The sequence below is a fragment of the Solanum verrucosum genome, unplaced genomic scaffold (assembly GCF_900185275.1).
Source record: "Solanum verrucosum unplaced genomic scaffold, falcon-dt-bn FXZP01000049.1, whole genome shotgun sequence".
NCBI classification, from domain to species: Eukaryota; Viridiplantae; Streptophyta; class Magnoliopsida; order Solanales; family Solanaceae; genus Solanum; species Solanum verrucosum.
The window spans coordinates 10353932-10377640 of record NW_026020221.1 but is presented as its reverse complement, the minus strand read 5'-3'; the positions used below and the strand labels follow the sequence as shown (position 1 = coordinate 10377640).

Genomic DNA, 23709 nt, shown 5'->3' with positions numbered 1-23709 from the left:
ATGCACCTAATATGATATTTGGTTGTATCAATGATTATATAAATCTCTCCATTTGTAAGGCCCTATAACAAATGGATAGTTTTTGCTCAATATTGTGTGAATATCACAGTTAATGACATAAAGAATTATAACAAAGGAAGATCTCTTATTGTCATACATACTTGCCAGTGGCCACTACACATAATTTTCCAAAGATTTCAACAAATTACAATACACATGATTTGAATAATAAACTTTACCGTAAACAACACATAAATATTTTTTATTTTTAAAATAGTAAAAATATTTTGAATTTTAAATATTTTAAAGGTAACATTAAAAATAATAAATATTTTACAGATAATATTTTAAACAAATAGAGAAAGATAAGTGCTCTTTTTCATCTGAGATTTACCATAAATATTTGAAAATATTGAATTCAAAATATCAATTTAAATTTCTGAAATTAAAAATAAAAAATATTTAAAATTGGAAGATATTTTTGAAGGATAAGACTACTTTTTAATTCTATAAAAAAAGAAGAAGATAAATTAGAAAAGGAAAAATAAAATATTATATGTGGCTAAAATAACTAATGGAGTCTTTTAACACATAATTTATATTTAATTAACAAAATAAATTTTAAATATGAAACTAAAAACTAAAAATATTTTAGAAGATAGGGATACTTTTTAATTTAAATAAAAAATGAATAAGATAAAATCATAACAGTTACAAAAAAAAATGCTAACTAACTATATTTAAATACATAGCTAAATTAATTACTCCACATACACGCGATGGAGTCTTTTTAAAAAAAATTAAAATCTACGTATTTTAAATCTAAAAATCTTTTAAAAGGAAAAGGACGTTTTTCAATTTTAAACAAAGAAAAAGAAGAAGATAAAATCAAAAGAGGAACAAAAATAATAATTAACTAACTATGTTTAAATATGTGGCTGAAATAACTGCTCTCATATAGGATGGATTCTTCTACAATTCATATTTATCTTTTTCATTTTAGAATATTTGTAGGCCTAAAATTTAGGAATGTAAATTTGTTTATTTTTTTTAAAAAAATCGTGTTTGGCCTTATTTTTTCTATTTATGTTATATATAAATAAAAATAGTTGTGTTTTTAATTTTTGTAATGTATGATTTATGACTATTTTTAATTTTTAATATCAAAGTAAGATATGTTACTCCTCCATTAGTGAAGGAGATTCATTGTAAAATAGTTGGATTATGTAGATAAAAACATGATGAATGTTCTTTTTGGTTATGGGGTGATGAAATTTATTAGTTTTCTTTAGTTATGTATTTCAATTTTAATTTGTGATTTTTTTGATTGAAAATTCATATATGAAAGAACAAAAACTTATGAATATTTTTTTGATATGTAATTTTTATTTAAAGTATGTTAAAATATTCCATGCTTCTTTATACTTGATTTATGAAAATATGTCAATTGTTAGAATATATGTTAGACAATAAAATTAATAAATTTAAAAAATATAACTGATAATGTAACTACAAATTATATTTGATTGTAAATTGTGAAAAATACATATACAATAACTTTTTTTCCTCACTGATTTGCCTCTCTTTTTAATGATTTTTTCTTTCAATAACAACTACATCTTATAGGATTAACCTTTTTATATAACTTTTCTATTCAATGTGTTTTATGAAATTGATTTGAAAATGTAAACATTATTTAGTAATAAAATATTACTATATTTAGATGATCTTTAGAAAATATCATGTAATCGATATATGCGCTTTACAAAAATAGAAAGATAAAATTTAAAAATTTGAATATCGTGCCTACAATTTGATATTTAATCATTTCATGTGAAAGTTAGATTTTAAAACTTACTAACAAGGATATAATATTATTTCAATTAACCATAATTAAAAATAATAGATCAAACATGTAAAAACACATAAAGTAATTGTTTTTTTAATCAAACTAAAATAAACAAAAAAATTAATATTATATTTATTAAAATTTCAACAAAACATATTTTAAAACCAAAAATGTAGCTAATTATAACTATAAACATAATATTTTAATTTTAATAATATAATTAAGTATTAAATTGTGTATTAATAATACACTACAAAGTACATAGTAAATTTTATCACTTATTTTTAATTTAAATATTCGCGCAACGCACGGGCACGTATACTAGTAAACACTAAAAGTGAGGTCAGATTTGTTGGAAATAAAAATTCCTAATGTATGGTCTTGTTTGAGATATCTGAGAACATGATAAGATCCTTTCAAATTATGCGGTTCTCTAGGTGGCTGCATGAAGTTGAAATGAATCCCAACCTTTCTTAACAATCAAGGAAATCAAGATCCAAACAATGGTCATATTTACTACAGGTGAGTGTATCCCTTCACTACCAGTAGCCTTGAATCTTTTTCACACTACCATATGCTTTGTATTTAATCTTGTATACCTATTTGCACCCAATAACATTCTTGCCTTTAGACAAAGTGACTAACTCCAAAGTGTCATTTGCATACAAAACATCAAATTCGTGTGTCATTGTCATTTGCCAGGCAAGATTTCAGATTGTTTCTTCATAATAAGAAGATTCACTGTTATGTGAGATGATTTGGACTAACTGCTGACTATTTGTACATAGGGTGGTGAAACATACATGGTCATGATTGGACATGAATGAGATAAGGGAGTGATGTGGATTTGAAGTGTTAGTTGTAGATAAGGAAAGGTGCAGATTAGGCAAGGTGTAGTTGTATTCTTTCGGGTAGTTGGGGGTATGAATGGACCTAGTTGTCCTTTTAGGTTCTTATGAAGCATCACTAAAAACAAAACTGTCAGACCTGGATGATGCACGTATAGGTTGTGTACATGTACCCAACATAGGCTCATTAGCATTAGTGGTCACATGATTATTAGTAACTTTAAGGGATATGTGAGAATTCAACAATTCATAATTAACAAAAAATATTTTTTGTACCAACCATACAAAACAATTTATTAGGATGATGTACAAGTTAAAACATAATTGAAACTAAAATCATTAGGAGCAAGAACAAAAGGAAATAATGGTTTCATCGAAAATGGCATCTCTGGACACATGAATCCTTTTGGTAGCTAAATCTAGGACCATGTAACCTTTTGTATTGAAAGGGTATCCAACAAAAATGTATAGTTTTGCCCTTGATTCAAATTTATCTTTGCGAGTTTTCAAGATAGTTGGAAAACAAAGGAATCCAAAACTTCTAAGGTGGGAGTATGTTGGCCTTTTTTGATACAGTAGTTCATATGGAGATTTTTTTTTAATAGTTTTGTAGGTAATCTGTTAATGACGTAGGTAACGGTCAGGACAGATTTTTCCCAATATCTCATGAGCAGTTTTGATTGGAACAAGGGTGCCCTTGTTGTTTCAAGAAGATGTTTGTGTTTCCTTTCTATCACAGTATTTTGTTGAGGTGTGTAAGAGTAGGATCATTGGTGTATTAAGTTTTTTTTCTTGAAAAAACCAAGTTGCCTAAGCACTTGTGAACTCCAGACCATTATTAGATCTGATGGGTCTTCAGTTTGGTTTGGAATTGGTTTTCTATGAGAGATCTGAAGGATTTTACAATTTGCAGTGCATTACTCTTGCATCTGAGCAGTTGTGTCCAAGTTGATCTGTTGTGATCATCTACCATCGTTAAGAAATAATGATAACCATCATGAGTGGGTTTGTGGTATGATCTTCACGGTCAATGTGAAGCGGTTTAAATAATTTGTAGGTTCACTAATAAAAAATTGCTAAAAAACGACGAAAGAAAAAGCGACGGACAGCGTCGCTCCAAAAAAATGACGAACTAAGAAATGCCGTCCGTCGCTTTTTAATTAAAATAATTATTTTTAAAATTATTTTACAAAAAAGCGACAGACTGCATCTCTTAGTCTGTCGCTTTTTATTAAAAATAATTATTTATAAATTAAACAATAACCACGCTGTCCGTCGTTTTTATTTATTTTATTTTATTAATTAGTTTTAAAAAAAAGCGACGGACGGCATCTCTTAGTCCGTCACTTTTTGGTCAAAATATCTAGTCAAACATTTTTAAAAAGCGACGGACAGCGTCTCTTAGTTCGTCGCTTTTTAATTAAAATTTTTTTTAAAAGCGACGGACGGCATCGCTTAGTCCGTCGCTTTTTTTCGCGTATTTTTTCTAATTAATTATTTTATATAGATAGTGACGCAGTTCGTCGCTTTTTATTAAAAATAATTATTTATTAATTTAAAAAAAGTCACGCCGTCCGTCGCTTTTTATTAATTTTAATTGTTTAATTATTTTTTAAATTAGCGACGGACAACATCTTTATGTCCGTCGCTTCTTGGTCAAAATATTTGGTCAAATATTTTAATTAGTTTTTTTTAAAAAGCGACGGACAATGTCTCTTAGTCTGTCGCTTTTTGATCAAAATGTTGGTCAAACATTTTTTTTTAAAAACGACGGACATAGAGACGTTGTCCGTCGCTTTTTAAAAAATATCTGCACTAGCAGACGCGATTGTCCCCATTTCTCCATATAAAAAAACAAAATTGAGAAATATTTTGATTTAATTTTATTTAAATCATCTTCCGGAAAATGGTTTTGTGTAAAATAAAAAACAAAAAAAATTATAATACCGACTTCTAGATGTCGGTAAAATTAAATAGTATGTAATAAATTAATATTTTCAATTAACTTTAAATAAATCGTCCTCCGAATGACGGTTTTATATAGGTTAAAAAATAATTTAATATAAAATACTGACCTCCCGATGTCAATATTATTTAATTAACATGATTACTTTTTATTTATCTTAAAATTTAATGTGATACCGACCTCATGAGGTCAGTATTTTTTATTATATCTAATTACTTTTAATAAAAGCGACATCCGGAGGTCGGTATGTTTAAAATATTCCTATTAATCATAATTTTGCTATTGTGCATAATATTAAAATTTCATTTTACACCTATGATTAATTGTTCAAAAAGTGTAACAATTTTGTATTTACAAATAAAATGTTAGAATTCGTGAAATAAATAAAAAAATATCTATAATCCCTATTTAGAGTATGAAACTACGTTGATATGAATTAGGAGATAATTATACTTATATTTATAGAGTAAAGTACAAATCCTATCAGTCCGTCGTCTAATCATAAACTTAATATCTCATGTCATGATGTAGTAGAGGTGAAGAGCTAACATATAATCCATTCCAGTATGAAATGCGAGATAGTATTATTATATACGTTCGATCTTGAATGGATGTAGTGATCACCTCCTAATTATGATGACATGTAAAGGATACTTCATCGGAGTATGAAATACGTTGATTAATTATATATATATTCCTCGAGTAGTTTAACAAATCAAGTCTTATATACTAGTGGTTCAGATATGAAATACATTATCAATTAAAGAAATACAGATGATCAATTCAAGGAGATTTATATATTAAATTTGATAATGATAAACTTTTGTTGATCAATAAAATTAAATTTATATAATTAGAAGGTATATAATTTAAATTTATTAAATTAACTTGATCGATAAATTAAATTTATTAAATTAAACTTTTGTTGATGTGTAGTTAAATTATATATATATATATGGCCAAACACATATACAACCCCTCTAACTTGTCCACATTTTTCATTTTGGCACTTTATCTTAGCCTTGTTCCATTTTAACCCTTGAACTCCATTTATTATGTTCCATTTCAACACGAAATACTATTTTATGATTTATTTATTTTTATATATATTCTTCAATTGCAACTTCTTATTTTAAATCGACATGTGTCATTTAATTTTAGTTAAAAAATTAAAAATTAACAAAAAATAATTCTTTTTAAAAAATAATAATTTCTTTTTAAGAGTGTTATGTATTTTTGTGTGAAAAATAACCGACGAAATTGTGTTGGTTTCCTTTCTTTAAAATCACTGACAACCTAACAAAGTCAGTCAAGTTTTAACATTGTTTAGTAGTGTTATTAGCAACGAACAAGAGTCTTTTTTTAGTAGTGTTATTAACTAAGTCAGTCGAGTCTTTTTGAAGATGGGTTTTTTTTATTCGTATTGATTTATATTAAAAATTAAAAGTGAGTATTTGTGTTAAATTTAGATAGCCTAGATGATAAGAAAAAATAAATAAGTAGTGTTATTTAATTTGATTGAATGTTTAAGAAAGAAAATCAAAGAACTTTCGTCAATTTATTTTCATGCAAAAATACAGAGAAATATCAAAAAATAATATTATTGTTTGAAAATTTTTATGTTCGTTCGCGAATGTTTAATTTTTTTAATTAACAGGCACACGTCTATTTTTTTAAAATAAGAAATTGCAATTGAAGAACATAAATAAAAACAAATCATAAAAATTAGGGTTGTCTAAAAAATTATATATTTTAGTATGCATGATTTATAAAAATATTATTATTTTTAAATTATTATATTTATCGATAGTTAAACTCAAAATAATTACTTTACTTATATTTTAAAATATTAGATGTTTTTAATAATGTGTGAAAATATTTTAATATGTAGTATTTTATTAATCGGATAGCATTTCCTTATTCTTCCTCTAAATTATTTAAATTATAGTCCATTCTATTCCAATTTATTTCAATTCTAGCCCTCTTTCTATGCAATTCTCTTTCGATTTTAGCCTCTAATTTCAATTTAGTCGCAATTTTAGCCCTTTTGCTCATTGCAATTATTTCAGATTTCAATCAAACTCATCCCTTTTAATCTTGACCACCCATCTCAGTCCAAGTTAATCTCAGCCTTACATCTATTTTAAATCAACGATCAAGATCTATTTTCCTATTTTAATCTACCAAAAGGAACCAACCCTAAACTAATTCATTCTTCATCTCTTTCTCCTTACCACCGCCCAGCCTCCTCCTCTCTCTCATTCTCCGTCCATTTTCGGCGAGAAGCAGCAGTTGTGACCAGCAGCCGCAGTGTCGTCCTCTCTTCTCTTCCCCTTCCCGTCGCCTCTTTCTCTCTTCTCCTCCGTCAACGACAACCAGCAGCTATAACCGGTGAGCAACAACAACTAGCTGCCAGGCGAGCTAGCGCAGGAAGCAGCTCCGACAGGCGACCTTCGATCAACGAGCATCCACCAGAGATTCCACGGCAAAGCAGCAGTGCCAGCGTGACCAGCAACTCCGGCCAGCGAGCCACTGCGAAGCTCCAGCGCCAACGAGCAACAACAACACCAGCGAACGCCAACAACTCCAGTGCCATCAGTCGCCTGTTTCTCCGGCGAAAATGGCAATCACTTTGCACAATTTGGATAGCTTAAGACGGTTCTTAACTGATCCATCCCAGGTACAAATTCCTTTACTTTAATTTTAAGCATGTCACTGGGAATATTGTAAATTGTGAGATAGTTGCACCTTTTCGTTTTAGATTTTGAATTCTTACTATATGTGTGGGCTGCCTGTTCTTGGAAATTATGTGTGTGTGACCCTTAGTTTATAATCAATTATCTAGCATGCTATGGTGTTTGTTAATGTTGAAATATTTGCCTATGTTGGCGTTCATCTTGAGGTTTGGAATAATTTGTGAATTCTTAATTGTCTGTATCAGTGATTGTTTATCAAGTTCAGTCTTGATTGAGAACCAGCCCGTTATTTTTCAATGTGCTCCTAACATTCTTTTTACCTTATTGAATCCAATGTAAAATATGTCCTAATTAATGCTTTAAATTGATCCTTCGGCTATATATATTTCGTATCAATTTCTGATTTATTTGATTGTATTAGATTATTATAAAATGTGAGCATAAATCTGAATGTAATTCCCACTTCCTTAAATAATTATGTCTATTGGTTTAACTATATCAATTATGTCTATTGGGATTTTAGGACTAGTTTGGATTTGTGATTTTAAGACTAGTTTGAATTTTGAAAATAGGACTAGGTTGAATTATTATTGAAGTTGAACTTAGAATTTGAACATGAACTTGAACTTGAACTTGAACTTAGAATTTGAAGTTAAACTTGAACTTGAACTTAGAATTTGAAGTTAAACTTAGAACTTAAACTTGAAATTAGAACTTGAACTTGAATTTAGAAGTTGAACTTGAACTTAGAACTTGAACTTGAACTTGAACTTGAACTTAGAACTTAGAACTTGAACTTGAAATTAGAACTTGAACTTGAACTTGAACTTAGAATTAGAACTTGAATTTGAAATTAGAAATTGAACTTGAACTTAGAACTTGAAATTAGAACTTGAACTTAGAATTAGAACTTGAACTTGAAATTAGAAATTGAACTTGAGCTTAGAACTTGAACTTGAAATTAGAAATTGAACTTGAGCTTAGAACTTGAACTTAGAACTTGAACTTGAACTTAGAATTAGAACTTGAACTTGAAATTAGAACTTGAACTTGAAATTTAACTAATTTTGGAACTTTTCGTGCTAGGCAACTGAGGAAGCTCAACATCTAAAAACGTTGATACAAGACTATATTGCTTCTTTCATCAAAGTAGGAGATAAGGTTGGTGCTTCTAAATTTCTAAAGTTCAAGTACAATTGTTTTCAATAATGTGTTTGTGTCCATCTAGTATTGATATTTAGCTTTAATTTTATGATAATATTTTTGTGTCCATCGATTGTTTGTTAAGCATAAGTACCAACACTAGTTGATCCTATTGATGACAAAATTGATTTTCTTGCAAGATCGATTTGTGTCCATCTAGTGTTGACACTTAGCTTTAAATTTAGAAATAATATATTTGTTAAGCATGAGTACCAACACTAGTTGATCCTATTGATGACAAAATTGATTTTCTTGCAAGATCGATTTGTGTCCATCTAGTGTTGACACTTAGCTTTAAATTTAAATAAGTTAAATTTAAAAATGTGGTTTTGTTGATGGATTTAGTTGTTGGAATTAAGTCAAAACTAAACTAGTTAAAGTTGTTAAGTTGTTTAAATAAGTTAAATTAAATAATGTGGTTTTGTTGATGGATTTAGTTGTTGGAATTAAGTCAAAACTAAACTAGTTCAAGTTATAAAGTTGTTTAAATAAGTTAAATTAAATAATGTGGTTTTGTTGATGAATTTAGTTGTTGGAATTAAGTCAAAACTAAACTAGTTCAAGTTGTTAAGTTGTTTAAATAAGTTAAATTAAATAATGTGGTTTTGTTGATGGATTTAGTTGTTGGAATTAAGTCAAAACTAAACTAGTTCAAGTTAAAAAGTTGTTAAGTTGTTTAAATAAGTTAAATTAAATAATGTGGTTTTGTCAATACTAAACTAGTTTTAGGAAATGCAATCAGCTGTGACACATATTTTGCACTGATATCAATTTTTAATCAAAATGTCCTTTACACCGATATCAATTTTTAATCAAAATGGTCGAGGATCTAAAAAGCGTAGAAAGCGAGGCTTCACTGATATGGAAATGTAATCAGCTGTGACACATATTTTGCTTAATTGCCCAGAGATTCAATCATATGTCAAGTAAGTGTTAAAAATATGTTATTAAATTACATACTAATAAGTGATCATTAACTAACGAAATACTTGAATGTAAAATAATCAGCTTGTTCGTAAACACATGGGGTAATGAAGCCATCTATACATAATTTTCCAAATGGCTGAGGAACTATGTAAGTGTGCAATCACTAAGTATTTAATAATATATTCATGTTATACTAAATTATATTACTTGAAATAACAATCGCGTAGGTTTACGATGAATACTCAAGTGTCCAACATTTGCAATTAGCGAAAAAAGTAGCCCTTGGACCTGAATCTCAAGTACTGGCAATGAATAAGTATTGTGTCAATGGTTTTAAGTTTCAAACTGAAGAAGTATCTAGGAACAAGAAAAAATAATAGCGGTGTCTATATACAAGGTGCTGTTGATGGTACTGGTCAAACTATTGAATATTATGGTGTCATTCAAGAGATTATTGAAGTGAGGTATTCAGGTTCGCCTAATAAGAAGATTGTATTGTTTCGGTGTGAGTGGTTTGACCCATCACATAGAGGCACAAAGGTGGACCATCAACATAATATAATTGAAGTTAAGCACACCAGGAATACAGAAGTTATGATCCTTTTATTATTGCACAACATGCTAAACAAGTGTATTACGCTTCATATCCATTGCGTAGAGACAAAGCTGATTGGTGGATTGTAATAAAAAGTAAGCCTGTGGAAAGAATTGAAATTGACAATGTCTTAGATGTGGCGTATCAAAATGATGTTGCAATTGTTCAACAACAAGTTGATGTTGAATTGGAAACCACACTACAACATCCTCAACACATATTAGAAGAAGTATCTGATGATGAGATATTGAATGTTAAGGAAGAAATATCCGAGAATGAGGAAAATGAATCATTTGATGACGAAGAATGGGACGATAATGAAAATGAAACAACTGAGAAGGAAGAATGGGAGAATGATGGAATTGAAACAAGCGAGGAGGAATAGTGTAGAATGAAAGCTAGCTAGTACATATGTAAGTGTATTTTACTAATTTTATTTAATTTATGATTTTTATATATATTATACATGTAAATTTGCATACAAATGTCATCAGGCGGTGACGTGATAGACATCACGAGCATCTTGGAGTTAGCCAGACTAAACAGGCTAAGAAGAAGAAGAAGTTTAGGAGACCGATAGATCCTAAGGATATTGCAGGATCTATTTCTTCTGCTCCAGAGCGCATCAACCATGACACTCATTTATTTATTGTTCCGTTTGGTACGGCGGATCCTCGGCAATATTATCCTAATTGTCGTCGACCAATCGGTGCTTCATCTACTTCATAGGCATTTCCTTCACGACGCTACGATGACCTACCTTTACAGGCTATTCGTCGAGTACGACCCTTATTGGCAGGTACTCCATCTCCCACAGGTACATCTCCTCAGTTATCTGTCATGAGGCTTGGAGATTCTAGTAGAGAGCAGTCAGATGCTATGGCCGGTACGCCTCCATTGACTCAACGTTTTGTTCATCCTGATGTATCACCCCCGTCTACAGCTGCACCTAGTGCTACACCACATGATACAATGTCTGCTCTAGCTCCTGGCCAGAAGGACAAACTTGGTAGAGTCATGATTGAGTCGGATGGATCATCGTAAGTTTATTTTGTTATCTATTTGTTAGTTTGTTTTATTTATTTATTATACTTTTAATATATTATTCATGAACAAACATATTTATTATGTGTTTTGCAGGTGGCATCTTGCAAAGGATGTTGCCCGGGCTTTAAAAGAGTGTGTTAGAAGACTCTATACACAGGCTTATTACTCTTGGAGCGAGATTTCAAACAGTATACGCCAGGCGATGTTTAATAACTTTAAGGTATATATATTTTAGTTAAGTTTAGTATACTTTACTTTTTTTTATTATCGATTTAATTAACGTTATTTAATTTTTTTTCAGACTATGTGTACTTGGGAGTCGAGGTACAATTTGGTCATTGGGACCACATTTGAGAGGAAGGCATCCGCCAGACTGTCTAGCTGGCTAAAGAGCATTTGGGATAGTGGTGAACGTCCTGGTTGGATGTTGCCTCATGTTTTTGATGAATTGGGTCAGTATTGGAACACAGACAAGTTTAAGGCAATATCAGATCAAGCCAAAATGGCTAGAGGCAATCTTAAAGGTGGCTCGTTGCACACCGGAGGTGCAAAGACGGTTGGAACAATTGCACGAGAGATGGTAAGTTCTAATTCAAACTTTTAAATAAATAATTAGTTGATACATATATATCGTTATAAATTTCAGTTTTTATTTATAGGAAAAAAAATTGGGACGCACTCCCATTGAACCAGAGGTTTTCAAAAAGACTCATGTCACGAAGAAAGAAAATGAGTCGGATCCGGATGTGTGGGTGGAGGAAAGGGTCGAACGAACTTTTGTAAGTTATTTAATATGAATAATATATCTCAATAGTGAATATATTTATGATATGTATATATATTGATGTCAATACTTATATTTAATATGCAAAATGACTTTCATAAGTACGTTGCAGAGAATCTAGATAGTTCGGTTCAATTGACACCTGAACTGTCCACTCAGATTTGGAAAGAAAAAGTGGTAGGGGGGACACACAAGGGTAGATGCTATGGTCTAGGCTCTCGCAATGATGTTAGACGCCTTCAGTCAGGCTTAGAAGGTATTGGATCGTCACGTTAAGCTGAGGCACTTGATGGTGTTCAGATTGCTGCTATGTCAGATCAAATAGCTAAACTTACAGCGGCACTAGCAGAGTCGGAGCGGAAAAGAGTAACTGAACAACAAAGCATGAGTGAGACCGTTCAGCAAATCAAAGAACAAGTGATGAACCTCGCTCGTCGACCTACTACTTCGACTCCTGATGACACTGACGACGAGAGTGATGAGGATGATTGTGTAGATCTCACTCCCTAGTTTAAATCTCTGGACATTTATGAACTTTTTGAAATTTTAAAATGAATTTTAAAAGACTTTATAAGTCTTTAATTTATGATTTAGATACTTTTGAATGTTATTTTAAGTTTGTTTTTTTATGTTTTGTTTAGATTGTTTATAATTGTGTGTGTTTGATTGGGCTGAATAGTGTAGAATTGAATTGAATTGCATTTGCAGGTGGGTAGCAGAAGCTGTGAGCTGCTACTGTCAAAAATATTGCAGAAAAAGCGACAGACAGCGTGGTTTAGTCCGTCGCTTTTTTGGGTTTTAATTTTTTTCAAAACCCAGAAAAGCGACGGACAACGTGGTTTTGCCCGTCGCTTTTTTGGGTTTTTAAAAATAAAATTTCCAGAAAAGCGACGGATAGTGTCCTTTTATCCGTCGCTTTTCTGGGATTTTCAAAAAATAAATTTCCAGAAAAGCGACGGACTGCGTCGACCTTTAGAAATTAAAAAAAAATGAAAATTAAAATAAAGCGACGCAGTACGTCGCTTTTTAAAAAAAAAATCAAAAAAAAAATAGTAAAAAAGCGACTCAGTCCGTCGCTAAAAGAGACACAGTCCGTCTCTAAAAGCGACGCAGTCCGTCGCTTTTGGCCGTCGTTTTTTGACAATTCTTTAGTAGTGGTTGTGGTATTGCTTTCTTGGAAAGGCATTCTGGTTTGTCTAGCCATAGGACATATGGCACAAGTAAAAGATTGTTTGTTGGAAAAGTTTATAGGTATGGTAGAAATACTCTTTATTTTTACAAATGGTACATGTCCTAATCTAGCATGCCAAAAAAATTCAATATCATGATCATGACTGTGAACAAAATTAACGTTAAAAGAAGAAGAATTAGCAACAGAACATGAAGGAGAATCAACAAAGTAAGATTATTCTTTATTAAATGTGTGGGAGTATTTTACATTGGATGATGGTGAAGCTTAATGTTCACTTCCAACTAAGACTTTCTCACATTGTACTAAAGAAGGAACATGCTAACAATGAGAAGAACAATTAGAAGAACAACAAGTGACATGAGAAACATTGTTACCACGAGAAGGTGGGGCAACAGTTGTGGTATTTTGGATACTATAGGCCATTCCTTGCCCTACCAAGTGCCAGAGGACTTTCAGAGAAAGGCTTTGCACTAAGCAACAAGAGTTGTTAAAACTAATTATACCTTTGAGTTGAATGGCCAAACAATGAACTAATATCAAATTGAACTTGAAACTAGGTATGGACAATACTTTGTATAGAGTCACCGCTGAATTTAAACAATCATCACAAATTTCAATTGCTTTAACCTTGTATCCATTTGGTAAGGTGATCAAGGAAGGGTATGGTAGTGTTCTAATGTTTGTGAGGGTATTTTTGGTGTAAGTCATGTCATGTGGTTTGATGCTATGGAGTCTATGATTCAAGAACCAACAGTTAGTCTAACACATTTACATGATAGATCACTTATCTCATAAACTAAAGAATAGTAAACAAGTATAACTGCTAGGTTCAAAACTCAACTCAACATTTCCCTAAGCCATCAATTTTATTTCCAACTTGTAAAGTTACTTGAAGGTTGACCATCTGCTCATATTGACCCTTGGATAGGCTCAATGGCATTGGCCTTCTTAGCTCATGAACTTCCTCACTCTGGTTCATATACTCCTAAGAAGTGCACACATTTGTTGCAGAACCTCAGCTTCTTCCCTTGGAGGGTCTAGAATTGTTTGGATAAACCTTGAAGTTTTTAGCATATGTATCCTTGCCGTGTCTAGTTCGTTTTCATAAATCACAAAAAAATATTCATGACTTGTTGCGAGTGCTAAAGTTGCCTTTAAAGACAGTGTTGTTGTTGGAGTTCTTGGAACTTCTTGCACCCTCTCTAGATGAGTCGTAGTTTGTTCTGAAACCTTTTAACTTTGTATCAGTGTGAGGTGAGATATAGGTATTTGGTGAGATGGATTCTAAGGTTGTATGATTGTGAGGCTTAACTTCCCTTTGTCTTTCTTTTTGTGACAATATAGTAGAAGTTTGTGCCATGCTGGGTAGTGTGGTCATCGTGAGGATGTTGCCTTGTATGGCAGTGTACATTTCATTTAACCCCATCAGGAAGTGTAAGAGTCTCCTATCTTGTTAAGTCTTGTGCATTTTGGTCTTTCCACCACAAATACACATACAAGTACAATGAGAATTAACATTAAGAGTGTTCATTTTTCCCACCGTTTTCATTTTTGTGTAGTAACCGGTGACATCCAAAGTGCCTTGCACAAGGTCATTTATCTCCTTTTGTAGCTGATATAGTTTACAACCATTAATATGGTCATACCTATCCTCTAATTATTCCCATAGCTCTATAACATTATTGACATATTGCAAACTATCACGCAGATCAGGTGATAGAGAATTCAGAATCCATAAGTCACCATGTCATCACACATTTCCCACTACATGAAGGAAGGATCTACAAAATGTAGTTTTACAACTTTTTCGTCGATGAAAACAGTGCTACTTTTAATAGATAAGGTGCTGAGAATAGCTCGTCTCTAAAACATGTAGCTAGTTACATCAAAGACTGCATGGAGTAAGGTTGAACCTGCATCCTCTGAAGGATGCAAATAGAAAGGACTACTCAAGTCCAATTGAGTTGAAATGTTGAAGGAGTAGCTGGAATATCAACCATAGAATGAATTTGGAGTATGATCGAGAAGAGATGTTTGAGTACAGTCGAGAAACGAGGCATAAAATTGTGAGAAGAAGTCATAATTTGGGAAATGCAAATTTAAGCGAAGGAACAATTAACAAGATTTACTAGAGAACTGAAGGAAAACTGATACATCTCAGATACGAACCCTAGCTAAGAAATAAATTTGAATGATCGATGCAATACTCACGAAGCAATGTAGATGCAAAAATCCGTAGTCATCCCCTGGGCTTCGATACCATGATGAAACTTACAACATAAGTTGAGAAAGCAGTAGCTTTCCTCCATTAATGGAGGTTTGAGCTCACGTGAGGAGCATGCAGAGAGAAAACGAAAATGTATTGTTGAATGTAAAAACTGAATAATCATTACAACGTGTTGTGTATATATATACACTGATCAATCAGCTGGCCAACTTGACTCTGACACACTAACAAATTTAACCAACTAATTCTAACTAACTTTTTGAACTCTAATTCTAGCTAACTATGTGCTAACTAATAATCTGTAATTCCGTTCTCATCAGACTCTATATAAGTAGCATTATTTTATAGACTTTTTATCGTATTATTGGCGCATGCACTACACACATTTAAAACCCTTTTTTGTTTCACCAATTACTCGACAAATAGTTGGGTGGTGTTGTATTAGTAAAACGGAATAGAGGAACTTCGTTGTGATTATTTGAAGAAGATTGTTAGGCACAAGTACAATGGACAATGTATCGATATTTCAAGTATTAACAAGAGTTTTAGCAGACTTACCTGGGCTCTGACATAAAGGAGACAAGACCCTTGTACACGTTCGACTAAAACATACTTTTAAGTCATTTTTTTATTTTTGACAGCATTTAACAAAGTTAGAAATAACTTAATACTTTGAGCAAATAGACATTATATTATATGTATTATCTATATCAATACTTAATTATAATCATATTTCCACGTTCGTTGTATTGCTTGATACCTTGAGCAAATAAAACATTTCAGTGATAAACTTTCTTTTATGGAATCACTCCGAATTTCCGAGATTTTGTCCAAGAGAGGATTCAATCTATGAGATAGGATCTTGAAAATGATCTTACAAGTAATTTTTTGACTTTCTTATTGATCACTGGGAAGAAGTCTTCATTATCAGTGATATTCTAATGTTCAGTTTGTAATTGCACATCTGAAATGTGTTAGGGTTCGAAAGTAATCAGGGCATCAAGCGGAATCTTATAATTACAAATCATGTGGGTGATAAATTAGATGACAAAAACTATATTATAGAAACATAATATTATTATATGATTTGGCGAATTGGCCTACATCTGAAAACTAATATTAAAAGGAAAAGGGAAAAGGGACAAATATACTCTCAAACTATCGTAAATGGTATAGAAATATCCTTTATTTTACTTTTAGAACATTGATATCCTTACCGTCCAAATTTTGGAACGTATATAACCTTTCTACTAATGACTAGACACATGCCGCCAGTGGCGGACCCAGGATTTTCACGAAGTGGGTTCAAGATATAAAAATATACCTAATATTATTTGTAATTTTTATGAGACTAACAACATACATATCTGACTATACTAAACAATGTTAATACATTTGAAAAAAAATTACATTGACTTATGAATGAGACGGTAAATAACAAGATGGACGAAAAACTAGGCTTCAATATAAACTAAGAAGATAAAAGAATATTATGAATGATTTCTCTCCATTCAACATTTAACAAATAAAAACAAAATATTAAACAAAATAATTATAACCTTAGTTTCATAATCGAATACATAGAAATATACCTAATATTGTTTGTAATTTTTAGTTGAGTTTAGAATGATAAGGGATTTTTTAGTTGAAGAAATAAAAAATAACCACAATAATCATATATGTATAAATAAAGACTAGAATCAAGAGCGAAAAACATACTTGATGGATATTAACTATTGATGCAAGATTTGAGAGACGGGGAGAGTTTTTTTCCTTCAACAAAAAAATATGCTCAAAATTTTGGGGGGAAAAGTAAGAGACGTTCAAGAAGATTTCAACAAAGAAGAAGACAAAAGGATTTTTAGAATTGAGAATAATAGGGATTAGTACCTTTTTAGTTGAGTTCTTTTTTAAAAAAAAAAAAAAACAAAAAGGACAAAAGTTGTTGATTATTGGACTTTTAATTGTAAAAGCAAAAAGTTGTTCTACTTTTTATAGTTTCTAAGTAACAAAAAGGACAAAAGTTACACCTACATAGAGGACAAAACTGTGTGTGAACGTTTTATATATAAAAAAAATGAATTAAAACTAAAATGTGGCAATGGGGATTCGATCCCGGGCTGGCTGGGGAAATTGAACCCCCTCAACCACTTGGCTAAGCTTCAGACTTGTGTTAGTGGGTTCAAAATTTAATATATACATATAAAATTTTAAAAACTGATTAAATATACATATATATACAGTGTTATTTTTCAACGAAGTGGATTCATATGAACCCACTTGAACCACTGTAGGTCCGCCCCTGCATGCCGCAATCTAAAAACGTCAACCCAAAACCCATCCGAATTTATTAAAAAACCCACCCACAAAATATAACCCAAAATCGTCTACTCTTTCATCAACCCATTTTGATCCTCAATTCCTTAAGTCGCATTTTTAGCATTACTAGGAACTTCATGGATCCATTTCTCCTCTCCATTTTTCTCCAAGTTCTTATTTGGATTAGTGACACATGGCACATGTTAAAATAAATGGTTAAATTTAATTTTCCAAAGTAAATCTCTAACCATGATTTAATTAATAAATACATTATATATTAAGTATAAAAAATTATGGCAACATATTATCTTGTCCATAAATATAGGAAAAAGAAGTTCTCTTCCTTAATATATAATGTATTTATTAATTAAATCATGGTTATAGATTTACTTTGGGAAATTAAAATCTTAACCATTTATTTTAACCTATGTCATGTGTCACTAATCCAAATAGGAACTTGGAGAAAATAGAGAGAAGAGAATAGAGAGGAGCCGGATCCGAACTTCATTGATTACTACATCAAATTTTGTTTTCTCCTCAACCACGGCTAGATCATCTGTTGCTACTCATCCAGGGGCATCGACGACAACGGCGAAAGCGAAGGATGTTGCTTAAACTCCAAGCTTATCCTGAAGATCCTCAACGAGCCATTTTTAGCTTTTGGAAGTGTTTGCCAAAGGAAAATATTAAAATTGTTCAGAGAAAATCTCCATCTAAACAAAACTCTTTCTTGTTTTTGTTGCCATTAGTCATTTTGTGAGGATGTTTTTGATTGGATTCTGAATTAAGATTCATAAAGGATTTCTCATCAAGTCATAAAGGACTGCGAGTCGTTTAGATTGACTTAAAAAAAGTAGTTTTAAGTAAAAAAATAAAAAGTATGGAAGACCTACTTTTGGTTTTAACTTTTTTTTTAAGTCATTTAAAACTTATTTTAAGTTACTTTTAATCTTGTCAAAAACTTCCAAAAGCTAAAAATGACTTAAAAATAAATTTGACCAACTTTTAAGTCAATCCAAACAGGCTCCGCATAGATTCAACCTTTATTTAAACAATCATCAAGTCATTAGATAGAACAAGATTATTACAAGAAACAAGAAAATAATGCAAAGGGAACATGATAAATGATAACATATTGCCCCAAACCATCTTCACGCGGGGCATATACAAATACCAATTCAAAATCATGCAACCAACAAAGCAAAACCAAAGACTCCTTAATTCTTAACTATTCACTACGGCACAATGCTTTCTAATTTCACCAGTTGAGCCTGTTTTAACTTCAATCCTTCCCATTTTCTCCATCGATTGAGCAAATTCAACATAGAACTCTTTAAGTGATCCCGCGACAAGTTGGTTGATGTATGTCTTCGTTGTTGTACTTGTTGTCAATGCTGCATCGGATTGGAAGAGTCCTCTCCTTTTGAGTAAAAGCTTGTAATAGCTAAGATCAAATGTCTTGAAACTCCCTGGATCCATCTCAACTATTGTTGTGTTATCGTTGATTGTTTTGCATTTCTTTGCCTTCAAGTTAGCTGCATATTCGCTGTCTAGAGATGGATCTTGAGTACCAAAAGTTCCAGTAAAATTGTATAGACGATTTGAAAATGACGTGCAAAGAGAAACTCCAATAGTGTGAGCACCTGAAACATAGTAATAGTACCCCCTTTAATTCTTAAATTTCGTAGACAGTCAAATTTACCACATAAAATGAAACGAAAGAAGTAATAATTTAGGCTTACCTGATAATAGGACCAAGTCTTTGAGGTCGAGACCCTTCTTAGCAAAATCATTTTGGAGAGTGGAAAAGTTACTAAATGGAGATGGGATGTCTGATAAAGTTTCTGAAGCAATAGAGATTGTTCCATCTCTTCTTCCAGTTGGTACATTCCAAAAAGGACCTCCCTATATATCATGCACAAGATTATATAAAATATATAATATTATGGTTTGATAAATTGAAAATTAGATAGTTCAAGTTGTTGACTTACTATGACCACAATAGAGTCTCTAGCAACCAATGAAATAATATCAGCACATGAGACAACTCCAGGACATTCAGCTTCAATTATTTTCTTGATATCATCAATGAATGAGAAACCTCTAAGGGTTAGATTTGGGATACCAACTTTTTCAGTTTGACTTCCAGAACTTGAAGTAAAATTCAAGAGCACAGATGCATCACATCCCTTCAATCACCACAATAAACAAAGAAAAATAGAATTACATCAACAATGCAATTAGTTAAACACCACGAGATATAGTACTTTCACCGTTTCGTGTCTTAGTTTGACTAGACAAGAAATTTTTAAAAAAAATAAGAAATACTTTTTGCATTTTATGATCTTTAACTAAATACATGCAAAATATACCATAGTGTTAAACATGTTATGTGAGATGTTGAAGTTAAAAGAATTACTTTTCATATTTCAATTTGTTTATTTTGACTTGAATCTTGTAGACTTAAACTAATGATTTGTAAAATGTACTAAAATATCCTTTAAACTTGTCGTCTTAAATATGTCATATGAAAAGTTAAAATTAAAGTGTTGTCAAAAAGGGAAGAAACATTCTTTTTTAAACAGACTAAAAAGGAAAGAAAAACAAACAAATTGAAACAGAGAATGCTAAATTTTAAAAATAAATCATTTTGAAACAAAATTGAAAAAGAAAGTAAGACGCCTAAATTGAAACAGAAGAGTAATAATTACCCTGACAAAGCAATCATGGAAATGCATTCTGATTAAGGCAGCAGCAAGAGATGGGGCATTTGGAATGTGTTTGTGAACATACTCTAAAATGATCTTTTCTGCTTTTGGACAACTCTTGGCATAGAAGTTTTGTTGTAATTGAGCATTGCTAGACACTAAGATACACATCAATATTAGAGAACACAAATACCCAAATGTAGTCATTTTGTTTCTTATCTTCAAAAGAGATAGTACTACTTTTTTTTTTCTTTGTTGTGTTTGTGTTATACACACATCAACTCCAAAAGGAAATTTATAGGCACTAGGATTTGACAAAACTAACCAAACATGTACTTATAGTACTACTATACTCATAATTTTATATTTGTTTGATTGAATAATTAGTTAAACAGTTTGTCTCTTGTTGTACTCTTTCAGTAAGAAAGATTCACATTTCATAATCACATGGGCCTGCCTTTCCTTTTCTCTAATTAATACTCCAAACTTTAATCAAATTAAGACATAATCCTATTTTTAAGTTAGAAATGTAGGGTAAGAATATAGAAAATAAAAAAACTTATGTTATTCGATCCTTCCTCAGAGACTCTGTATATAACGGAAGCTCTTAGTACACCGAGCTACCTTTTATCTTATTTTAAGTATTATTACCAATCTTTAATCAATGTCTTTTCAAAAAGAAAAACAAATTCCACCCTATAAACCAAGACATCGAAAAATATTTTTCAGATTAATTATTTTCTAGAAAATGACTTTCATCATACTAAATGCACACTATTACTCCCTCCATTTAACTTTTGTTTTGACATTATTTCTTATTAGTTCGTTCAAAAAGAATAACAAAATTTTAATCAAATTTCGTAGATTAGAAGTTTTCATAGTCACAAAATATAATGATATATATGTTTATAATTACAAGTTTTAATATTTTATAACTAAACAAACATTATGATTTCAAAGGTGTTTTTTTTCTTCTTAAACTCTCTCTCTCTCTATATGTATATATATATACGGAATCATAATATAGAAAATAAATTGAAGCGGTTGAATAATTGTTCTTACACGTAAGAAAAAATGAAATGTCGTGTTTGTTCTTTTCTTTGTTTCTCCAATTATTTCTAGCTTTAATGGCTGCTATTGGAATTGAAAATTCAAAAATCTCACCTGCTCCTGGAAATATTTTTCTTCTTGTCCTACTTTATAGGTTGTAATATTTTTCTTCTTGATCTGTTTCAAAATAATACTAATAATTTTTTTAAAATTTAGTACTAGTAGTAATAACTCAACTTTAAAATTTTTATTTTAATAAGATGATTTATAATTACATAATTTAATTTATTTTAAATTATAAATTTAATAAAAAAAAATTAAATTTTGTGTCCAGTCAAGGATTTCATGTGAACCGAGACAAAGGGAGTATCTTTTTAAATATATATTTTCTCCGTTTCGTGACATTCTTTTTTTTGAGGGGGGGGGGGAGGGGTATCATATATATATTATTATTACTTATAATTTTAAAATATTATGTACGTATTTTATCACTAATTAACGGTTTCCTATCATATATTGAGAAAGATACACGCGATACATGTATTTTTGCTACCAGTTACAAGACAATTACTTAGAAGTGCAGTTTGTGCTATAGCCCTTCCTATCTGATAGAAAAGGATCCCATGATCCTGAACCGATCTTGCATGGGATCGAAAATTCCCAATTTATCTATGAAGAGCGGATCTAATTGTATTAGTGTCTATAGTTGATTTCTTATGTGCAATACTAATCGATAGGACCTCATTGATAGCGCGCTACAAGATCTCGTGCATTGGAACCTATGGTTATGGACCCAAATCAGTTAGTATGAAATATTTTCTTTCCCAAGTGAAATCCCCTATTATATGAAAGAGTGAAAAGGTGTTTTCGTCGTTGTGGAATAAGAAGCCTTCGTATCTTAATATACGTATTTAATTCATTCGGAGCTATTAGAGCGGGATTCACTTTTTGGGGAATATGAGTCGAAGCAATAACAAGAATATTTCTAGTAGAACATCTTTCACAATCCCTGGAGAGATGGTTCACTAATAGACCGAGTGATAATTCATTCGACTCATTCACATCTAAATCATGAATGTTTGGAATACATATTATAAAAGGAGACATTGCTTTTGCTAATTCGAATTGAAGGGTGATATAAAATCGGTCTATTTCTGGCATCATATCCATGGTTAGCCCATTCATCCTAGCTAGCAGTTCCAGCTCTATATCAAGGTCACGATCATATCATTGAGAGAGGAGAACTAGATTAACAAGGAGGCGAGCGAGATTTTATTATGTATCTTAGATACATGCGAATCACACTAGATATATGTATTGGTATGTTTCTGGCGTGATTCACATGTATCTGGGATACTAGATACATAGGAGAGTGGCGAGCGATATGGGAGAGAGGTGAGGGAGGCGAACGAGACTTGTTATGTATCACCGATACATGCAAATTCATTTGTATACAATGTATGTAAAACAAATTACACCTAATTTTGACCTCATGTATCCCGAGAAACATATATCTGAACATATCAGATTATATTTGAAAGCACTAAAATTTGATAAAATACGTAATATTACAAAATAGAGTGTATCTAAGTAATTAGCTCTTAAACTAGTGGATCTATGTAAGTTTTCCTTTTTTTAGTCATATTAAAAAGAATATTACTTTACTATAATTAAAAATTTAACTTTAAAAATCTCTTTTTTATTCTTAATAAAATTATTTACAATTACATAAATATCTAAGGATTATTTCCGATCATAAATTTCAAAAAAGTTTATCAAATGAAATAGTGTCATATAAAATGAAACAGAGGGAGTACATTTTTATATTTAGTAATAATTTTCATTTAAAATTACTTTATTTTATTTTATTTTTAATAAGATGATTTATTGCTATATAATTTCTTATAATATATTTGGAATTATTTTATTTATTTATTTTTAAAAAACTCTATATATCGTCAAACACTTGAGGTTAATTATGACAAAAGTATTAAGGAATATCTTTTTTGCGAGGCGCAAGTTGTATCACTAATACCTGCTACGGCCTTAGCAGCCAGGACAGCTCATATATATAATAAATATGATTTAATTTTGCATGTCAAATCTGTTAACTATTGAATCTATTTTTCTACTTTTTTTTTTTTTTTTTTTTTTTTTTTACCGTGGTTTCCGGGCGTCGCTTTGCGAACCCGACTAGCTATACCCACCGGGTCCCGCTGTTTCAAGGCGGGTCCACCACGGTTAGTTCCACGGGGCCCTGGAGACACGGCCGGTTTGTAATGCCTCCAGTGGCCCTGC

At 31.1% G+C, this 23709-nt stretch overlaps 2 protein-coding genes across 2 annotated transcripts in view; one reads left to right on the top strand and one right to left on the bottom strand.

The window, feature by feature from the left end:
- The window catches only part of LOC125831174 (ethanolamine-phosphate cytidylyltransferase-like), a 912135-nt gene that overhangs the window by 513571 nt on the left and 374855 nt on the right, over positions 1-23709 (top strand). The gene's annotated exons all lie outside the window — the stretch shown is intronic.
- LOC125831182 (peroxidase 3-like) lies at positions 18700-20626 on the bottom strand. Its single transcript, XM_049510370.1, has 4 exons — positions 20365-20626; positions 19645-19842; positions 19396-19558; positions 18700-19296 (listed from the first exon to the last, which is right to left on the bottom strand). The coding sequence occupies exons 1-4, from the start codon at positions 20566-20568 to the stop codon at positions 18878-18880; spliced, it is 984 nt and encodes a 327-aa protein (XP_049366327.1). The 5' UTR covers positions 20569-20626; the 3' UTR covers positions 18700-18877.